This window comes from Sceloporus occidentalis, unplaced genomic scaffold, assembly GCF_023333645.1.
Source record: "Sceloporus occidentalis isolate IW3139 unplaced genomic scaffold, rSceOcc1.0.p SCAF_11, whole genome shotgun sequence".
NCBI lineage: Eukaryota > Metazoa > Chordata > Lepidosauria > Squamata > Phrynosomatidae > Sceloporus > Sceloporus occidentalis.
In genome coordinates, this window is record NW_028316991.1 from 15649359 (window position 1) to 15669809 (window position 20451).

The 20451-nt window shown below is 41.8% G+C and overlaps 2 protein-coding genes across 2 annotated transcripts in view; one reads left to right on the top strand and one right to left on the bottom strand.

Annotated features, from left to right (window-relative positions):
* The window catches only part of LOC149305630 (nudC domain-containing protein 1-like), a 70369-nt gene extending 61573 nt beyond the window's left edge, over positions 1-8796 (bottom strand). Inside the window, exon 1 of the mRNA XM_089477259.1 lies at positions 8682-8796. Within this exon, the coding sequence (XP_089333385.1) occupies positions 8682-8796 (115 nt within the window). The remainder of the gene's footprint in view (positions 1-8681) is intronic.
* Positions 8797-9826: 1030 nt separating this feature from the next.
* On the top strand, positions 9827-15867 carry LOC149305631 (transcription and mRNA export factor ENY2-like). Its single transcript, XM_089477446.1, has 4 exons — positions 9827-9897; positions 15086-15156; positions 15603-15677; positions 15791-15867. The coding sequence occupies exons 1-4, from the start codon at positions 9830-9832 to the stop codon at positions 15865-15867; spliced, it is 291 nt and encodes a 96-aa protein (XP_089333572.1). The 5' UTR covers positions 9827-9829.
* Positions 15868-20451: the final 4584 nt, after the last annotated feature.

Here is a 20451-nt window from a genome sequence, read left to right on the forward strand (position 1 = left end):
GTTTTCAATGGGTTTAGGGACCGTCTATTGTCCTTAAGGGGTTAAAAGGGGGGGGGGTATGAAATTCATAAATGTTAAAAATTTGTTCCGTTTACAAAGACTCATTAAGAAGCAAGTAATAGATTCCCCCCCCCCAGGTACAATGAAAAATACACCGGGCTACCACTATCTGCTGGAAGGCACAATAGTAAGTTTATTCAGGCTTGTGGTACATCTGCCCAACGCTGGTGTTTTTAACGAAAAAAGAACTTAAGACAGTGGGTATATCAATTGATTCCAAAGACTGTACAGAAACTAATTAATGGGTGGCAAACAAAAAAAGATGAGCGCCTGAATATTAGTTAATCGGCTAATATAGCAATTTGGAATATGGTTTTTCACTGCTTTCTTTAATACATATATTTTTTATTTTTTTTTAAAGTGTATTTACATATTTCTGACATTCTCTCTAGTTCTCTTCTCCAAGCAATACATTTTGAGACCCTTTAATCTGTGTTGATAATTTTTAGATATAATATGTATATGTTTTGCCCAGTAAATAGGGCCCAGTAAACTCCTGAAGGGAAAAAAAAAAAAGTTGAAAAACCACATGAGAACTCAACTCACGACAATACCAACCAATATTCCGTACAGGTGACCCTCCGTGAGCTATTTAACAACCTCTAATTTTGATGGATTTTGTGAATAATATATTTCTTGTTGGTAGATCGTAAGTTAACTCCTAAAAACATAATTAGATTCTAAGGGTTCATATATTCACAACAAACAATAGTCTAGAAAATACAAAAAATATTAAAACACCCACACAGCGAACAAGAACAAGCCCAGTTACAGATGCCCGTATTATTTCTAGAATATTATACTTACTAAAGTCTTGGGTTTTTATCGCCAGAAAAACAAAAAATTATCTTACAACGGCTTATATTCCAAATTTAACCAACAAATTTATAAAAAAAAAAATTAAATTCAACACCTCGAAGAGCAACATGAACTATTATTTTTCTAAAATATACGTTTTGGGCTTTTACAGAAAGACTGTAGCAGAGACTGCAAGTATTTGCTTTGTTGAATGCCTTGTTTCTGGCGCCATCTTATGGCAACAAGCCGCACTACAACATTAATGTAGTAAAAAGTGCATCATGGAAGGTATTTAAATACACTTAATATCTGATGGGTGTTTAAAACCATTACATATTGAAACAAAACAGCTTTGAGCCAAAAAGAGAAAAGTTATTTATTTGTTTAGACAGGATTGTGATACCAGGCTCATTCCCACCTCTGCCGATACCCAGGATACTGATTTGAGGAATCTGATGGGACTAGCGACATTATGTCTCCTTTAGTTGGGACCGCTCAAGCATTCTCTATCTACGCTATCTTTGGATCTTATTTCAGGGTATAGCAGTAAATGTTAAGTTCTATAGGTAGGATTTGTTTAGTTTTATATACACAGCAGACAAATGCATAAGTCAAGAATTGACTAACAGGACTTAGATGCAGAAAAAAATTCAAATTTATGTTTTATTTCAGCTTAAAACAAAAAGCCTACATATCAATGATATGTATAATGACCAACCATTAAAGAAAGGCCACTCTCATTCTGTTCCGTAACATCCGCCGATGAGTATGTTACTACCTCGTTCTGCTCACCACCTGGGGAGCAATCGGAGGAGGGATCCCCCCGGACACAACCCATGTGCCCCACCAGACTAAACGGCCCTCCCTGACAAGGGACAAGGAAGAACTGCCTGTGTGTGGTCCGGTGTGCTCTTATAGGTAAGGAGGAGGAGTTAGGGAAGGGGGGGTTGGGTTTAACCCTTTGCAGGCCTCCCAACTGTCCCGATTTGGACGGGACAGTCACGATTTTGGGATTCTGTCCCGCATTGCCCTACCGATGTCCCGCTTTGCCGTCCCGTCTTTAAGCAGCCGGCTTGTGTGTGCCGTGCCGCTTCTGCTTCTCATCGGTTGTGCAACGGCTCTTCGTCCCGCCCTCTTGAAGAAGCTGCGCGACCCTGTCCTTGTATTTGGTTGTCTGTTTCCTGGCACTTTACTTGATGTAGGAATAAATTGAACTATTTAATTTTTACTTATCCAGAGATAAAACGCCCTCCTAAATTTGTCATCACTTCGGAGGACGAAACTTCCTAGACCCAGAAATCAGAGGAAAAGTAAAGGTTTTGTGTTATTTGCTCTATTTCAATCTGCATATTTTATTAAAAAGGATTAGTGGCACTAGCTTCAGGCGTCCCATGTGTGATGACTTTTTGTTAGTGTACCGATTACTCCCAATCCTATATTATCTGCCCAGCACTGATGCCATCTTTATCCGGTACTCAGTGGCGTCGCTACAGGGGGGCAATTGCCCCCCCAGGTTAATCCTTGCCCCCCCCTGTTGCCCCCCTGCCGAATTTGGAAAAAAGTCGCAATGCGACTTTAAATCCCGTTTTTTTTTTTTTATGCGGAGGAGAGAGAGGGGCGCCTAGCAACCGCTCGGCGCCCCCCATTCTCCTCCACGAGGCCTCTACCTCCGTCGCGGTGCCGGCATTTCATCCTGAGCGCCGAAATATGACGTCTTATTTCGGCGCTCAGCAGTGAAGCAGGTCCACCGCAGCAGAGAACGAAGACAGAAGCCTCGTGCTCCCGTCGCTGGACCTAAAGGTGAGAGATCTACAAAGGGGGAGGGTAGATAGTGAGTAGGGAGAGGGGTTACAAAGTGATAAGGGAGGGAGAGGGGGTTAGAAAGTGATAAGGGAGGGAGAGGGGGTTAGAAAGTGATAAGGCAGGGGCGTCCAACATGCGGCCCGCGAGACCTCGAGGTGCGGCCCGCGTAAGATCGCCAGCCAGTGCAACCGATCTTACGCGGGCCGCACCTCGAGCATGTACTGGCTGACTTAGCATGATAGGAGTGTGATTGCTAACAGCAATCACAGTCCCATCATGCCTAGGTTCCAGCACTTACACATCCGACCAGTAAATGCTGGAACCTAGGCATGATGGGACTGTGATTGTTGTTAGCAATCACACTCCCATCATGCCTAGGTTCCAGCATTTACTGGTTGGATAGCAATCACACTCCTATCATGCCAAGTCAGCCAGTACATGCTGAAACCTAGCTAGCTGCCCCCCTTGTGTATTGATGCTGCTAGCAGTATGGGGTCTGCACATCACTTACAGCCACCCTGTACCAGCATGTACTGGCTGACTTGGCATGATAGGAGTGTGATTGCTAACAGCAATCACAGTCCCATCATGCCTAGGTTCCAGCATTTACTGGTTGGATGTGTAAGTGCTGGAACCTAGGCATGATGGGACTTTGATTGCTGTTAGCAATCACACTGCTATCATGCCAAGTCAGCCAGTACATGCTGAAACCTAGCTAGCTGTCCCCCTTGTGTATTGATGCTGCCAGCAGTATGGGGTCTACACATCACTTACAGCCACCATGTACCAACATGTACTGGCTGACTTGGCATGATAGGAGTGTGATTGCTAACAGCAACCACAGTCCCATCATGCCTAGGTACCAGCATTTACTGGTTGCCTGGGTATGATAGGAGTGTGATTGCAGTGTGGACGCCAGGGCTGGCTTTGGGGTATGCAACCTGAGATCTATGCGTGTAATTTAGGGGGTTTTAAATATACCTTTTAATTACGTGGTTTTTTGTGAATTCCAATTGATCTGTACCTGCAAAGCTGGGGTTGTGTGTTATTCTGTAGATCCATATCTGCTATGCTATGTTTCCATACATTATTTATGTATACCTGCAAATACAGGGTTAATATGTCTTATTCAGTTGATTAATACCTGCAATGCTGTTTCCATGTATTTATTTGATCTATAAAGTATCAATCTTTGCAGACGATACTAAGCTCTGTAACGTGGTTAACACAATAGAGGACAGCGCACGATTACGATGGGATCTGCATAGGTTGGAGGCTTGGGCTGGGATGTGGCAGATGAGGTTCAACACAGATAAATGTAAGGTTATGCACATGGGGAAGAAAAATCCAGGCTGGGAATATGTATTAAATGGGAAAACACTGGGGACGACTGACATGGAAAAGGACTTAGGAGTTTTAGTTAACAGTAAATTTACTTGTAGCGACCAGTGTCAGGCAGCTGCTGCTAAGGCAAATAAAATCATGGGGTGCATCAAAAGGGGCATAGATGCCCACGACAAGGAAATAATTCTACCCCTGTACAAGTCACTAGTCAGACCACACATGGAATCCTGTGTACAGTACTGGGCACCAGTGTACAATAAAGATATAGTGGAGCTGGAGAGGGTTCAAAGACGGGCAACCAGAGTAATAAGGGGAATGGGAGGACTACAGTACCCAGAAAGATTATCAGAATTGGGGTTATTTAGTTTGGAAAAAAGACGGCTTAGGGGGGACTTAATAACTATGTATAAATATATAAGGGGACAGTACAGAGATCACTCCCAGGACCTATTTATACCCAGGACTGTATCTATAACAAGGGGACATCCTCTACGGCTGGAGGAAAGAAGGTTTCTACACCAGCACAGACGGGGGTTCTTTACAGTAAGAGCGGTGAGATTATGGAACTCTCTGCCAGAGGAAGTGGTTATGGCAAACTCAATAAAAGAGTTCAAAAGGAGCCTGGACGTGTTTCTTGAAAGCAATAATATTACAAGTTATGGATATTAGATTAATAGGGACAGAACGTTGATCCAGGGATTTATTCTGATTGCCATATTTGGAGTCGGGAAGGAATTTTCCCCCTGGTATGGGGCAATTGGCATCTGCTTCATAAGGGTTTTTTGCCTTCCTCTGGATCAACACAGTAGGGACACAATATGTATATAGGTTGAACTTGATGGACTTTGGTCTTTTTTCAACCTTATGAACTATGTTACTATGTTACCTGCAATGCTACGTTTCATATACTATTGTATACCTGCAAATACAGGATTTGTATGTCTGATTCTGTTTATTTGAGATCACAAGTGAATTTCAGTTGATCTATACATGCAAAGCTTGGTTTGTGTGTTAATGTGTTAATCTATACCTGCTATCGGCAACTGGGGCTAATGTTAATATATATGGGCAGCAGGGGCATCAATACACAGGGGGCAAAAACACTAAGGGGGGTATAAACGACAATGCAGTGTGAAAAATCCATCCTGATGTAGACGTCTGTGACGTAGATTGTGTCGGCTGTTTGTGTGTTTTTGGTTATCAGTGTAGCAGAGCCTGTCCTCGGTGTGTGTGTATAGGTGTTGGTGTGGCAGAGCCTGTCCTGGTGTGTGTTTGGGTGTTGGTGTGGCAGAGCCTGTCCTGGTGTGTGTGTTCGGTTGTCAGTGTGTCAGAGCCTGTCCTGGTGTTTGTGTGTGTTTGGATGTGGGTGTGGCAGAGCCTGTCCTGATGTGTGTGGGTGTCTGTGTGGCAGAGCCTGTCCTGGTGTGTGTGTGTATTTGGTTGTTGGTGTGGCAGAGCCTGTCCTGGTGTGTGTGTGTCTGGGTGTCGGTGTGACAGAGCCTGTCCTGGTGTGTGTGTCTGGGTGTCGGTGTGACAGAGCCTGTCCTGGTCTGTGTGTCTGGGTGTCGGTGTGACAGAGCCTGTCCTGGTGTGTGTGTCTGGGTGTCGGTGTGACAGAGCCTGTCCTGGTGTGTGTGTTCAGTTGTCAGCGTGGCAGAGCCTGTCCTGGTGTGTGTGTCTGGGTGTCGGTGTGACAGAGCCTGTCCTGGTGTGTGTGTCTGTGTCACAGAGCCTGTCCTGGTGTGTGTGTCTGTGTGTCGGTGTGGCAGAGCCTGTCCTGGTGTGTGCGTGTGTTCAGTTGTCAGTGTGGCAGAGCCTGTCCTGGTGTGTGTGTGTGCAGTTGTCAGTGTGGCAGAGCCTGTCCTGGTGTGTGTGTGTCTGTGTGGCAGAGCCTGTCCTGGTGTGTGTGTTTGGTTGTCGGTGTGGCAGAGCCTGCACTGGTGTGTCTGGGTGTCGGTGTGACAGAGCCTGTGTTGGTGTGTGTGTTTGGTCATCTGTTTCCTGGCACTTAACTTTATTTAACTTAACTTAATATTTATCCAGAGATAAAATGCCCTCCTGAAGTTGTAGTGACTTCAGGGGACAAAACGTTCAAGGCCCTGAAATCATTTAGTGGAAAAGTTATTTATTGTGTTATAATATTTATTTCAAGGATTAGTCGCACTCAATTGTGGCTTCAGGCTTCCCATGTTGAATGATCAAGTATTATTTTAGCCCAATAACAAAAGTATAATTCCATAGCACATTACTTTTGGAAATTATTAATGCCCCCCAGTTTGACTGTGGTATCTTGTGTGCCCCCTATATATTGTTTCTAGAGTCGCCACTGCCGGTACTCATGGATGCCAAAGAGTAAAAATTCTGTTTATTCCCAAGTACTTATTTGGGCCTTTCAACACTTTTGGTTCCTGGGATTTTAATAACAATGTGGTATTCTGTTATCATAAAGGAACAATTTAATATAATTTTTAAAGGAATGGAAGGGAGGCTAACATTAGAATGAAAAAATCTCTTCTGCTGTGGACTACTACTCTTCCAATGATGCTTTTCCAGAATCATGGCGGACACCTGGCTGAGCATCATGGGAATTGTTGTTCACAGCTAACATATGCAGCTTCATCAACTGAATTTCCCATGATTCTCAGCCAGCATGGATGTGCTATCTGGGTGCTGGCTGGGGCATCGCCTGGATGGGCAATCTGGATGCTTGGCAAGTCTTGTGTGTGCAACCTTGGTGCTCTGACAAGACCTGTGGGTGCAAAGTGGTGCTTTGGAACGTTTTGTTGTTGCAGTCAGGTACTATGGGTGTAAGGGATGTGGGGGCAATAATGTAAGGAATGCAGGAGAAATCGAGTGAAGGGCTCTGATATAGATAATGCATGTTACTGTGTGATATTACCTGGCTGGGGCTCTGATATACGATAATGCATGTTACTGTGCGATATTACCTGGCTGGGGCTCTGATATACGATAATGCATGTTACTGTGTGATATTACCTGGCTGGGGCTCTGATATACGATAATGCATGTTACTGTGTGATATTACCTGGCTGGGGCTCTGATATACGATAATGCATGTTACTGTGTGATATTACCTGGCTGGGGCTCTGATATACGATAATGCATGTTACTGTGTGATATTACCTGGCTGGGGCTCTGATATATGATAATGCATGTTGCTGTGTGATATTACCTGGCTGGGGCTCTGATATACGATAATGCATGTTACTGTGTGATATTACCTGGCTGGGGCTCTGATATACGATAATGCATGTTACTGTGTGATATTACCTGGCTGGGGCTCTGATATACGATAATGCATGTTACTGTGTGATATTACCTGGCTGGGGCTCTGATATACGATAATGCATGTTACTGTGTGATATTACCTGGCTGGGGCTCTGATATACGATAATGCATGTTACTGTGTGATATTACCTGGCTGGGGCTCTGATATATGATAATGCATGTTGCTGTGTGATATTACCTGGCTGGGGCTCTGATATACGATAATGCATGTTACTGTGTGATATTACCTGGCTGGGGCTCTGATATACGATAATGCATGTTACTGTGTGATATTACCTGGCTGGGGCTCTGATATACGATAATGCATGTTGCTGTGTGATATTACTGTGATATTTTTAATATGCATATCTTTGCTGACAAAAATGAAGTGTGTTTTAAGTAGCGATGCAAGGGCGACATTGTAAAGTGCAATTGCTTGTATTGGTGAGTTGCGCGAGAGCGATTATAAAAAATAAAAAAAATAAAGTGTCCCTCTTTGCCAGGAAAACAGTGTCTTGTCAAATTGAAATGTCATTAGATACAAGGTTTTTTTTAATAAATACAAAAAAAATGTATCGATCAATTGAATTTTATTTTTTTTTTATTTTTTTTTTTTAACTACATGAAACAAAAAAGTCCTTAAATCCTTTTTTAAAGTTGATTGTGCTCCTGTAGAATTGTTATTATTTTTATTGTTTTATATAGGAGCATCTTAATAATCCGCACTCGCCTTTTCACAGCAAAGCACAAGACGCTGACGCACTCGACACTTCTTGGAATCGCTCACCGCGTTCACCGCGCTTACGTTCATACTTCAGATGAAGGAGAAATGTTAGAACAAAAGACCCCGGTCTGACACTGGGGGGGGGGTCAGGGGTTTAGATGTAATGTAAGGAAGCTTTATTTTACTGAGAGGGTGGTAGGTAAATGGAACAGCCTCCCATCAGAAGCAGTAGAGGCTCATACATTGAGGGAACTTTAGGGACTGATTAGGGTTTGAGTCCCGGCAGACAATGTGGGCCAAATGGTTCTTATCTGCCGTCAAAGTCTGTTTCTTTATAATGGGATTTGTCGCAATGTATATGTTTAAGGCTACCGAGTCCTGGCAAATGGTCATTTTCCACCCCATATTGTATGCAGAGATCTGCAATATACTGATAACCTGTTAAAAATCATGAGAACTGCAACTCCCACCAAAGTGCATGCACGATATACAAAAAATGTAGATAGATAGATAGATAGATAGATAGATAGATAGATAGATAGAATAAATGGACACCTGTATATTGACACATTATCCATAGCATTAAATTGTATTACGTTGTAACCCATGCTGACTGCATACAATAGACAAGCTATGACATCATTAAGTGACACATGACACTCACCAGCATCCAGCTCCACGGTGTAACAGGGCAGTGGGTCCAGGGACAGTTTGTAGCTCTCGAACTTTGGATCTAGTAACAGTCTGTTAACCCTCAATGAACAATTAGCGGCATCCATAGTCTCCGTGATTAGTTTTTCCCTCACCTGGAAACTTAGCTAATGGCAGTTACTTGTCACCGGCCCAAAAGTAAACACAGCACAAGGGAACTATATCACTGCTGCCATATCCGGTGGGGACCAAATTACACGTGGAGCAAGACGTGGAGCATGCTGGGAAATGAAGTTTTAGCAAAACGAGAGTACCAGTGGCAAATCTAAGTATTGTTACACATTTAGGTATTGTTGCGCGTTTTACCTATATAAATTAATTTAAATCACAATATTTTGTTTTAAAAATGTTCCATGAAAAGTGACAACCTACATCTGGATCGTTGCTGAGCGTAGGTGACATTTTTCATAAGTTGATCTGCCTCTTGTGTTTAGAACTCGCGAAGGACTACAACTATCGTTCGTAATGCTACAGTATTATTTATAGAGCGCCACCCTATTCCGCAGCCCTGTACTACTGGTATATTATTACAACTCTAATGTTTCGTACGATTCTATGAGAATCTGATTCTATTCTGGGGAGAAATATTCCCTTACTATACAATATCTCATTTAGCTATTTTCATAATTTTACTCATAAGTTGACTACTTCCTTTTTTTTTTTTTTTTTACTTGGGTTCTTTAGTTGCCCATCTCTTTTGTTTTTCCCTTCTTTAGTCTTTAGTATTCAAAGCAGTGCGCGCTAAATTCTGTGTAATTTGGCGCCTTTTGATGACGACATCTTGAAACAGCTCTGTTATTTAGTGGCGCTATTTGATTACGTAAAAAAAAAAAAAAATATGTTTCTGCTGGACGCAGCTTGATTGCGTTATCTTGAAACCCCTGTAAGTTTAGCCAGACGCGTCTAGGCCGCCATATTGGTGGTTGCCGGGTAACAAGATTGGGAGGTCTGGGCGTAGTAATTTCCCTGAGGCCTTTCTCCGTAAACTTCGGTTAGTGTGTTTAATTCAGCAGTATTAACGAATTGCTGTGGGATAAGGCGCTCTAATATATTCCCTGCGGCAGTGTTGTACTGAAGTTCTTTGTGTTTTAGGTCTCCGCTATGAATAAGGACGCTCAGATCCGAGCTGTAATCAACCAGAAGCTTATTGAAACGGGGGAGAGAGAGCGGTAAGTAAAAGCTCCTAGCCACGTGGACCCACTCGAGCACAGTCCCTGTTCTGTAACCCAAGCCCCTCGGCCACCCTTTCTATTACATGACGTCCCTATGAGCTCAGAATATTTCCTGGGTCAGTGTATCGGGGCAAATGCCCCAACAATGTGTTTAAAACAACACAAATGTGCAAATAGCATAGTATTGCGAATGCCTGAATCACTTGCCCAAAATAGACGCATTTAAGCCATGATGTTGTGATATTGGCCTGGCCTCCAGTCGGTGGGGGCCCATTAGAAATATATATTGTTAAACCATCCTTGTTAGCTGTGATTTCCTATCTTTTGCCAATCATTCTGAAATCAATTACCGTATTTGCTCGATTATAAGACGACCCTGATTATAAGACGACCCCCCAAAATCTGAATATTAACTTAGGAAAAAAAGAAAAAGCCTGAATATAAGACGACCCTAAAGGAAAAAAGTTTTACCAGTAAATGTTAATTCATGTAAACTATTTTTTTTAATAAAAGCTATGATTGAGAAAAATATTTTTTTTGTTTTTATTTCTTGTATTTTCCAACCTGTCCCCCAGTTACGCACATCTGCCCCCAGGCTTGCCACTCCAATATGGCACTGTGGCCCATGATATGCCTTTTAACCCTCTATATGCCACTGTGCCCCATGGTATGCCTTTTGACCCCCTATGTGCCACTCTGCCTCCAGAAATGCCTTATACCCCTATATGCCACTCTGCCTCCAGAAATGCCTTATACCCCTATATCCCATTCTGGCATTTAGGGGGTTAAAATGCATATTATGGGGCAGAGTGGCATATAGGGAGGTATAAGGCATTTCAGGAGGCAGAGTGGCATTAAGGGAGTTAAAAGGCATTGTATAGAGCACTCTGCCTCCAGAAATGCCTTATACCCCTATATGCCACTCTGGCATTTAGGGGGTTAAAATGCATATTATGGGGCAGAGTGGCATATAGGTGTATAAGGCATTTCAGGAGGCAGAGTGCTCTATTAAATGCCCCCTTAACGCCACTCCAGAAATGCCCTATGCCCCCATTTAACACACACACCCTATACCCCCATTTAACTAACACACACACACACACACACACACACACACACACACACACACTCTCCCCTCCCCTCTCAGCCCTCTCTTACCGGTGCTTCCAGCCGGGGCAGCGGGTTGACGTCGCCTTCTGCTGCAGCCGGAAGGAGGTGGAGTTGGCAGCGGGGGTTTGTCTGCGTCCGTCGCGTATACTTTCCCCGGCTGTCAGAGATCAGAGTTCCCCGCACCGGTGCGGGGAACTCTGATCTCTGACAGTCGGGGAAGGTTTGCGCGACGGACGCAGACAACCCCCGCTGCTAGCCACACCTCCTTCCGGCTGCAGCGGACGTTGTCTACGCGGGTCGCGTAGACGTCAACCCGCTGCCCCGGCAATACAGCAGGAAGCACCGGTAAGTGTGTGTATGATGGGGGGGGGGGGTGAGACAGGAGGATCCAGGTCCCCTGCAGCGGTGCGGGGGATCTGGATCTTAGTCTCATAATCAGACTCTATTTGAGGTCTGATTAGAAGACGACCCCGATTAGAAGACGAGGGGTATTTTTCAGAGCATTTGCTCTGAAAAAAACCTCGTCTTATAATCGAGCAAATACGGTAATTTAGTTCTTATAAAAAGTCTAACGATCTCATCTACCGGAGGCAACCCTGGATAATGCAGCTCTCTGGTCTGCCATTTGTGTTCCTAGGCAGGAGGTACCGAGCATTGTTAGCCCCTGACGAAGCCGTTTCGGCGAAGCGCGCATTGGATGACCCCACAGCCCCTGGTACATTAGACTGTTAGACTTTAGGGTAACGATCCGTTCACAACCGGGCACTAACTCGCAGGGGGTTCAGATTTATGTTTGGGGCTTACGCTATCGTTTTCAGTGTCCCCTTACCGAGTGGACGTACTATATACATCGGGGCGCCTATAGCTCTGCTGTCCTGTTTTTTTTATTGAGTGCTTTGCTGCTAATTATGCATCTATGTGATTAGTGGCTGGCTGGGGGTGATGTGATTCATTTCTCGGCCAATTCTCAGGTTATTTTTTTCTATTTGAGTTTAGTAAACGTTAATTTTTTATTTTTTTTCTTTTCTCTTGATGATCAGCGTTAACTAGATGGGGGTCTCACCCGTTATCTTTTGGACCCTGAGATTGGTCTTTTGAGTACACGGCACGTTGTTTGTTAGTGAAATAAATGAATATATTATCCAGTGAAATATGAATCACTTGTACCGCCGGTTAGTCTCCGTCTAGCTGTCATCACATCTGTCATGATTTTTGGTAGAACGAGTGGGTTTCGTGTCTCTGTTACGTTGTTAGATCGGCACGGGGGCTATCAGGGCTGTCTGTCTGTAGCCATCCTTTAGTTTTGTTTTTTTGCATACTTCACACGCAAAGACGTCTGAAAACCTTTATGCTAAACGACCGTGTAGGAAACGGTAACCTTTCTTTACGGGGCACCGCATGGATTTGTGGCCAAACGATTTTTAGCTGTGGAAAATGTGATGTCTGTCCTCTTTTACCCTGTGTGCAGCGATAGCCAGCTTCTGTCTGCCGGTGCAGAGCTTCCTTAGAACAACATCGTGTCAAGATTCCCACAGAACCACCCAAAAGATTACAAACTGATCATTCACGTTGTATTATATATGTATTATAAAATAGCGGGTGAGAGATCTCATAGAAAGGAACAACAATTGATCTATCTCACGTAAATTAAGTCTTAATACAAATATTGGAGTCCTTCATACTTATTGGCTGTTGTACTTTCTGCTTACCTATTTTAAACGAACATCAACTTCTAGGAGGACCCCATCTATTCTGGAGCTTATTTTCGACGTGTGTGTGTAATATATTTATTTATATATGAAATAATATTAAGTGTCCATTGTATTAATCACATTCATGAAATAATATTTTTTAACACAAGCCTGTTGTATGTAAATGATGCATCCCATTCCAAACATGGGACAAATATTACCAGGCGTTGTCATCCCTTTCCATCCGTTGCGTGCTGTCGTGATTTTAGAGATACATTAATATCATGCCTTTAAGGGGACCTGCTCATACAGTATTAACGCTGTTGGGTTCCTGGTGCAGTAGTTACAACTTTCCGTGGGGATGTCGGGGATCCTGCGACCAAGCATTGGCTTTATCGTGTAAACGCTGTGCTAATCCATGTGATCGGACATCCCGCAGGACTGCCTGATCGCTACAATCGCATAGGAGAGATTATTTTGGTTTTGATATTTATAGTTATTCAGGGGGAAAAGAAATACAAAAAATAGACTCCTATGTTATGTTTTTATTCCTTAGCGTCATCTTATCTGCTCTATTGAATGTACTAGGGCTGCAACTAACGATTATTTTAATAATCGATTAGTTGGCCGATTATTTTTTCGATTAAACGGATTAAAAAAAAATGCAATTTTTTTTAATTTAAAATAATGTAATAAAAAACGTACAATTTACACTTTCATCTCTTTATTGTAATGGCCTCTCTCTCTCTATTCACCTTCTTATTTTACTAACATAATAATAAAAGCTGCAAGAACCCAAACAGTGTTTCTCAAACTAGGTTTTAATACAAAGGTATTGGTAAATAATAATTTAACTATTTTTCATATTTAATAAAAACTATGAGAAAAAAGCCTTTTATTTACCAAACTGCCCCCAGTTATGCACATCTGATCCCCAGCTTGCCACTCTGCCCGATATATGCCTTATACCTCTTATATGCCAGAGATTCCACTGTGCCCCCTGATATGCCTTATACTCCTTATATGCCAGTGATATGCAACTGAGCCCCCTGATATACCTTTTACCCCCAGATATGTCTTATGCCCCCTGATATGCCTAATATCGATATGCCTTATACCCCCTATATGCCACTGTGCCCCCTGATATGCCTCATAACTTCCAATATGCCATTAGCTCCCATTTATGCCTTATACCTCCCTATATGCCACTGTGCACCCTGATATGCCACTCCGCCCCCCATAAATGCCCTGCACCACCCTGAACTTCATTATACTCCCTGATTCACCACTCTGCCTCCCCCAGATATGCCACTCTGAAATTCATTATACCCCCTATACACCACTCTACCTCCCCCTATACACCACTCTTATATGCCATTCTGCCTCCCTGAAATTCATTACACCCCCATACACCACTCTGCTACCCTGAAATTCATTATACCTCCCATACACCACTCTGCCTCCTCCCCCCTCCCATACACCACTCTGCCTCCTCCCCCCTCCCATACACCACTCTGCCTCCTCCCCCCTCCCATACACCACTCTGGCTCCTCCCCCCTCCCATAACCACTCTGCCTCCTCCCCCCTCCCATACACCACTCTGCCTCTCTCCTGACTCCCTGGTGTTTTGTGAACCTCTGTTGTTGACAGGCACTTTCACTGCAGCTTCATAGAACCCTCAGCGTAAGTGAAGGGCAGTAACGGAGGCTGTCTGTGCGATGCAGACCCCCACGGGCTGACAGAGAGGATGATCCTCTGCAGGAGACTTCGATTCTCTGTCAGCCGGTGGGGGTCTGCGCGATGCGCACAGACAGCCTCCGTTACTCACCTTCACTTACGCTGAGGCTTCTATGAAGCTGCAGTGAAAGTGCCTGTCAGCAACGGAGGTTCACAAAATACCAGGGAGTCGGGAGAGAGGCAGAGTGATGTATGGGAGGGGGGAGGAGTCAGAGGGGTGTATGGGAGGGGGAGGAGTCAGAGGGGTGTATGGAAGCGGAGGGGAGAGACGGAAATGAGAGACCGGCCGACGGTGAGGGGAATCCAGGTCCCCTGCAGCGTTGCGGGGATCTGGATTCTAGTGTTATAATCCGATCTCTGTTTGAGGTCGGATTATATAAGGAGAGGAGTTTTTCAGAGCATTTGCTCTGAAAAAAACTTTTTATAATCGATAAAAATCGATTCGACTAATCGATAATGAAAATCGTTGTCAACGATTTTAATTATTGATTAGTTTCAGCCCTAGATTGTACATTATTGTCATCAGTGTAATAAATTCCTCATTTAACAGCAAAAATTGTAATATTGTTTGCATGAACTATTTGAAAGTGTTGGATATGAAGGGCATTAATGTCTGTGAATTAATATGCATTTGTTTTTCTTTCTAGCCTCAAAGAGCTCTTGAGGGCGAAACTAATTGAATGCGGGTGGCGAGATCAGTTAAAGGCACACTGCAAAGGTAAGAGTTTTGACATATTAGAAAGCTACTTTGCAAGAATTTTCCATATCCTTGTTTTTTGGGGGGTTTTTTTCTTTACAAAAAATAAATTCTTTACAGTTTAACTCTTTACAATGTCAGTGGCGATCTTAAAGAGAATTGACAAGTTTTTTTTGTTTCGTTTTTGTTTTTCTTTCCCGGTTGTTGAAAATGATCACAATTATGGGAAATCAGGCTTTTAATCTATTTCACTCTAACTTTCAGAAATGTCCTAGGAGCAAACGGCACGCATTATATAGAGCTTTCCTGTAGGCTCAAGGTTTCAAAAAGCCCTTTAAGCAGTGGCAGATATGAAAATATCCACTGCCTGACAGATTAAACATGTTTCCTTTTTTTTCTGAACTTCTGCTATTACATAAATAGTCGAATTTTATTTATCAATTTACTGGTTTTTGGGGTTTTTTTAGATGTAATCCATGATAAAGGCCTGGAACATGTAACTGTTGATGATTTGGTTGCAGAAATTACCCCCAAAGGCAGAGGTAAGTTGATCAGTACAATGGAGCAAGAATGATACAGCTAGAATAACTTTAAAAATTAAGTTTTAATTTGTTTTGAGTCCTTTAATGTCTCATTTTTTATTTTTTTATTGCAGCTCTCGTGCCTGACAGTGTAAAGAAGGAACTATTGCAAAAAATCCGGACATTCCTTGCCCAGCATACAAGTCTCTAATAAAAATTGTGTTTGTATGTACATTTAATGTAAACAAGGCTTTCATTTTTGTTTTTTCATTTTAATATATATATATAGTTTGTTTTGCATCATTTTACTGCATATGTTAATAAAAGTGCCATATATTCTTCTGATTTTCATTTGCAATGATGACCGATCTAAGGTAATGCTCACTGATGCCCATTACAATGTATATTCCCAGTGATCCCCTAGTGATTAACATTTTAATAAAGATCTACTAAAAAAAATGTTGGGCGAAACTCCCCCATATTACATTGTATCATAATACTATTGTATATAGAGTTTAAATGACTGAATTGCATAACACGTTTGTATTGATGAAATTCAGATATAAAAAGGTAGCCGAAAGTGTATCAAATTTCTGTTCTGGACTCCCTTTTTTGTCTCTTTACCAACCAAAGTGTAGCAATTGATACAAGCAGAGAAATTACCTCACATCCTGAGATACATTTTAAGAAAAACACCCTGTCTTTTCATTCTTTCAAGCTTTGTATTAAACCTGGAAAAAGAAAAAAAAAATTCTTCTATGGTTTGTTGCGTTGTTTTTTTCCCCCTCCTCCTCTACTCGTACTTTTTGTATATGTTTGGTTCAGTATTGCTTTAGACCAATTTAGTCCTTTACTCTGGGGTGTATTGGAAACACATGCCTGTATTTATACCACCATGCCATTTATACTGGTTTTAGTTTATCACAAGGCTGTGTCATGTATAAATATTAGTTGATAAAGGCAAATTTTTGTGAAATATTATTTAACTTGTATAGTTACCGCAGTCTGAATTACTTTTTACGGAAAGGAATACTCTCATGGCACCCTGAAGAGTTTGCGAATGCAAGTAGAGGCAAAGTGTAAGATGTGTAGATCGCTAAATTAAACTTCCAAACGAATAGGTCTTTAAGTGGTGGCATCTTGGTTTTTCCTGCCCCATGTTAAAACACAATTTAAAAATTCCCTGCTGGTTCTAACATTTGCCATTGTCTCAGGGGGAGCTGCAATTTTGCTTCTGTCCTCACCTGGCAAAAGCTTTAAAGGTGTGGAATGCAGCCGGGCAGAGTGATAGATGGCCCCTAGGCGACTTACATGTTTATGCTAATATAATGTTATTGACTACTGAGATCTGTTTTCCTCAGTAATATTGTGTAAAACACGCTCAAGACCCGTATCTGTCAAAGCCAATTGATTAATTAAACTGTCATTGTGTTATGCATTGCGCCACTACATCAACAAACCTTGTCACGATTGGGACACAATGTTTAGCTAGCTATATATATTATATATATATTATATATATATATATCCACTATCCAAAAATCTGGTTGGGTCGGTTCAGTCTTGATCGATAACTTCACTTTCTGGAGCTCCACCTCTGAAGGACAGACATTGTGAATGAATGGTGCTATTGGGACTGTCAGCTAGGCACAGACCTCTATAGTACAAAGGGACTGCTATAAGGGAGATCTTTGGTTTCCTCAACTGCCCTGTGGATGCCTAAATGTCCAGTAGGCTACCTGGGCCTATTTGGTCTGGTGACAGAATATGCTGCTTATTAAGTTCTGCTTTAAAATTTAAACAAACTGCTATATTTAAGGTACAATTTCAGTTACTACGCCTTAGTTGAAGTAGATTCTTCACTTCCTCACCATTCCTACTAAGCTTAGTAGAGTTCTTGTACATTGTAAAGCTTCTGTCTCAGAAGTGATATGAGTAGAGTGGGCATCTCCTGATGAGCTGCAGGAAAGACCAAATAAAGTCAAGCAGATGACTGGAGTGTGGAGCATCAGAGAGACCTTACCACCCGGTGTAAAGTTCTTGTTCTGCACAAAAAATGTATTCTTGTGCTGCAGTACATGGCTCAGATGTGGCCCTGTACAAGGCCATTTCCAAGGTAGCAAAGGAGTGTCTGACAATACAACTTTGCTGAGAGCCTCCTTTGTGTGCAACTGTATGTGTAGGACGCTAAAAGATGCTACAAATGGTTCTGCTGGAACTGCTTTTACTTTCTCCCCCTCCAGAGAAGCCTTTATTTGAATGTTATCAGAGAGAGTGAAGTCAGATTTGTGGTAACCTAGGGTCATCAATAAGCTCATCACAGCCAAGGACACTATGGAGCAGGTTCCAGGGTTCCCTAATGCCACAACAGAGCCTGGCAAACAAACACAAGTACTCTGTGGATATGAAGTTCCTCTCCTACTGTGCTGTGTTAAGGAGGCTTCGTGGTTTGCTTGGAACAGCCAGAATCTGAGTGGGGAAGAGGTCACTATCTGAGACTATCACTGGCTAATTCACAGCTTGCTTAAAAACTACTCCATCATTGTCTTGAGTAGGAGGAGGAGGAGGACTTAGTGTCACATCATCTCTCACTTGATCCTCTTAACCCTTTGGACTTTTGTGATATCCCTTTCCCGTATGCCCTTCCTACCCTTTATCCACAGGGGACATTCCTGCCGTAATACCACAATTTTTGTACCCTGGAACTGTTGACTTTTTTTTTACGGTTTCTATGACTGCTGTTTCTTCTTTGTTCACCACCCCTGGAATAGAGCTTCCAGATGTTGGGCAGTTATGTGGTATACTCAGGTGACAGAAATCAAAAGACCAGAGAAAACATCAATTCGTGTGTGTATGGAGACATTTCATTTGAGCTGAGTTGGTTAGAAAAGTTTTGATCTCCAATAAAATTGCCATTTTCACAGAGCTCACAAAAAGCCCTGGTCCTGCATTTTTTTTTCAAGACCAGGTGTACCAAATTCATGCAATAACTCATTAGCCCTGGCGATATACATTCATCAGACACTATACTATACTATACTAGCTCTCAATAGCTGGCCATATGTCAAATGCTATTTGAGGGAAAGTAGATAAAATGAATATGCATACATAAATATCCGATCCTATTTCTTATAGATCAAGTTAGATTTTGTTGTATAAATATATCATGCCTGAATACTATTGTGAATTAAATCATTATCTTAGATCATCATTGCTTGTTCACCATGCCTGAGTGCTTTACATGCTTTAGTATTTGCGATGATTGATGAAATGAAATCGTGTCTGCTTTACAGACAGTTAAAGAACAAACATATCTCACTGGCTGTTAAAAATAACTATAATAACAAAAATGTACATAAAGTGAGATGGCAAAAATTTGACATTTATGTCAGCTTAATCCATAGCAGTATTACAATGAGAGAAAAAAATACAAGATTAAAAGTAACAAAATTAAATTAAGAACGTACAAATTTAAGAATAGCACACATGAAATATAGTCGTGCAGAAGGAGAAAAGGACATTGCTCTTGCATTCTTACAATCAATTAGGAGAAGGAAAGCGACTACATAGGCAAGGATAATTTAATTGTAGCGATGGTCACAAGCAGAAATCAGCGGCCTGGACATCACAAAGATGGGGGAAACAGATGCTTTCTTTCAATAAGATTTGGGGGTAAATTTCATGCTTCTCTGAAGAAAAGCATTTCTTCTCCTAAACCAGTATTTCTTAATGTGCTTTCATATTATTGATAATTTTATATAGTGAGACTTTTAATATTTTTGTATTCTCCCTCAATGCAATAGCGTTACAGAATCTACTAGTGCTCTGTAAATTAAATGTAATAATAATAGTATAATATAATAATATAATAGTATACTAAAACACACACGGTCCACAATCTATCACCCCAGATTTGCTGGAGGCCTAGGTCTCTCAAACATCCTGCTAGTATGCCTCACGGTTTGCTCATATTCAAGCATGGCGCTGCCTCTGAGGTGTCTAAGGTGGGCCAGGAATCCAAGCTCATGAGTGTAGACCAACTCCAGTTCTATATCTTGATACTGTTGCATAACAGGTCTCTTCTGTTGCTCCAATGTCCATCAATTCCCATACTATAAGATATCCATTCTGTTCTAGCAAGTCAACCTACAAAACAGCCAACCCCTATGTTCCTAAATGAGATGTGGTCTTTTGGAAGGACATCTGGAAGGCTACTTTACAAGTCTCTATTTGATTCACCTACAAAGAAGAAGCATATAAAACAATGTTACGATGTTACACTTTACCTAACTTGACGTGTCATGGCCTGGATGTTAGGCAGAGAGCTGAGGCCAGGTTGTGATCAAATTGAAAACCATATTCTTCATCATTAGCGCTTCTCTTTTCTCTCCTCATCTATATGATGTTTTTTTTTTGCAATTGATCATAGGGCAAATATTGGTAGACTATGCCATTAAAAGTGGTAACATGATGCCAGCTGATCTATTCTACCATGCAGGGATAGGTCTCTGTAATGTCACAGATGCCACCTCATTTAAAAAAAATAATAATAACGAACAAAGAGACATGTAGACTTATATATTTTTAAACATTTTATATATTTTTTTATATATTTTAAATGTATGGTTTTATTTAAAAATGGGCTGGTGAGCATCTTTCTGTCATCCTAAGTAAGAAGGAAGATAGAAGGGATAAGAGTGGTAGCCTTCAAAAACTTGTGAATCCGTGCAAAAGAAATGTCATACAAATAAAAATGTGTATAATTTACTTATATTTTGTTTTGACAGTTAACCCC

Bases quoted from the DNA above. Each gene is read 5' to 3' on its own strand.
- LOC149305631 (XM_089477446.1), top strand. From the start codon at position 9,830: ATGAATAAGGACGCTCAGATCCGAGCTGTAATCAACCAGAAGCTTATT. The intron at 15,157-15,602 runs GTAAGAGTTTTG...GGGTTTTTTTAG, and splicing joins GTTAAAGGCACACTGCAAAG to ATGTAATCCATGATAAAGGC. The intron at 15,678-15,790 runs GTAAGTTGATCA...TTTTTATTGCAG, and splicing joins AATTACCCCCAAAGGCAGAG to CTCTCGTGCCTGACAGTGTA.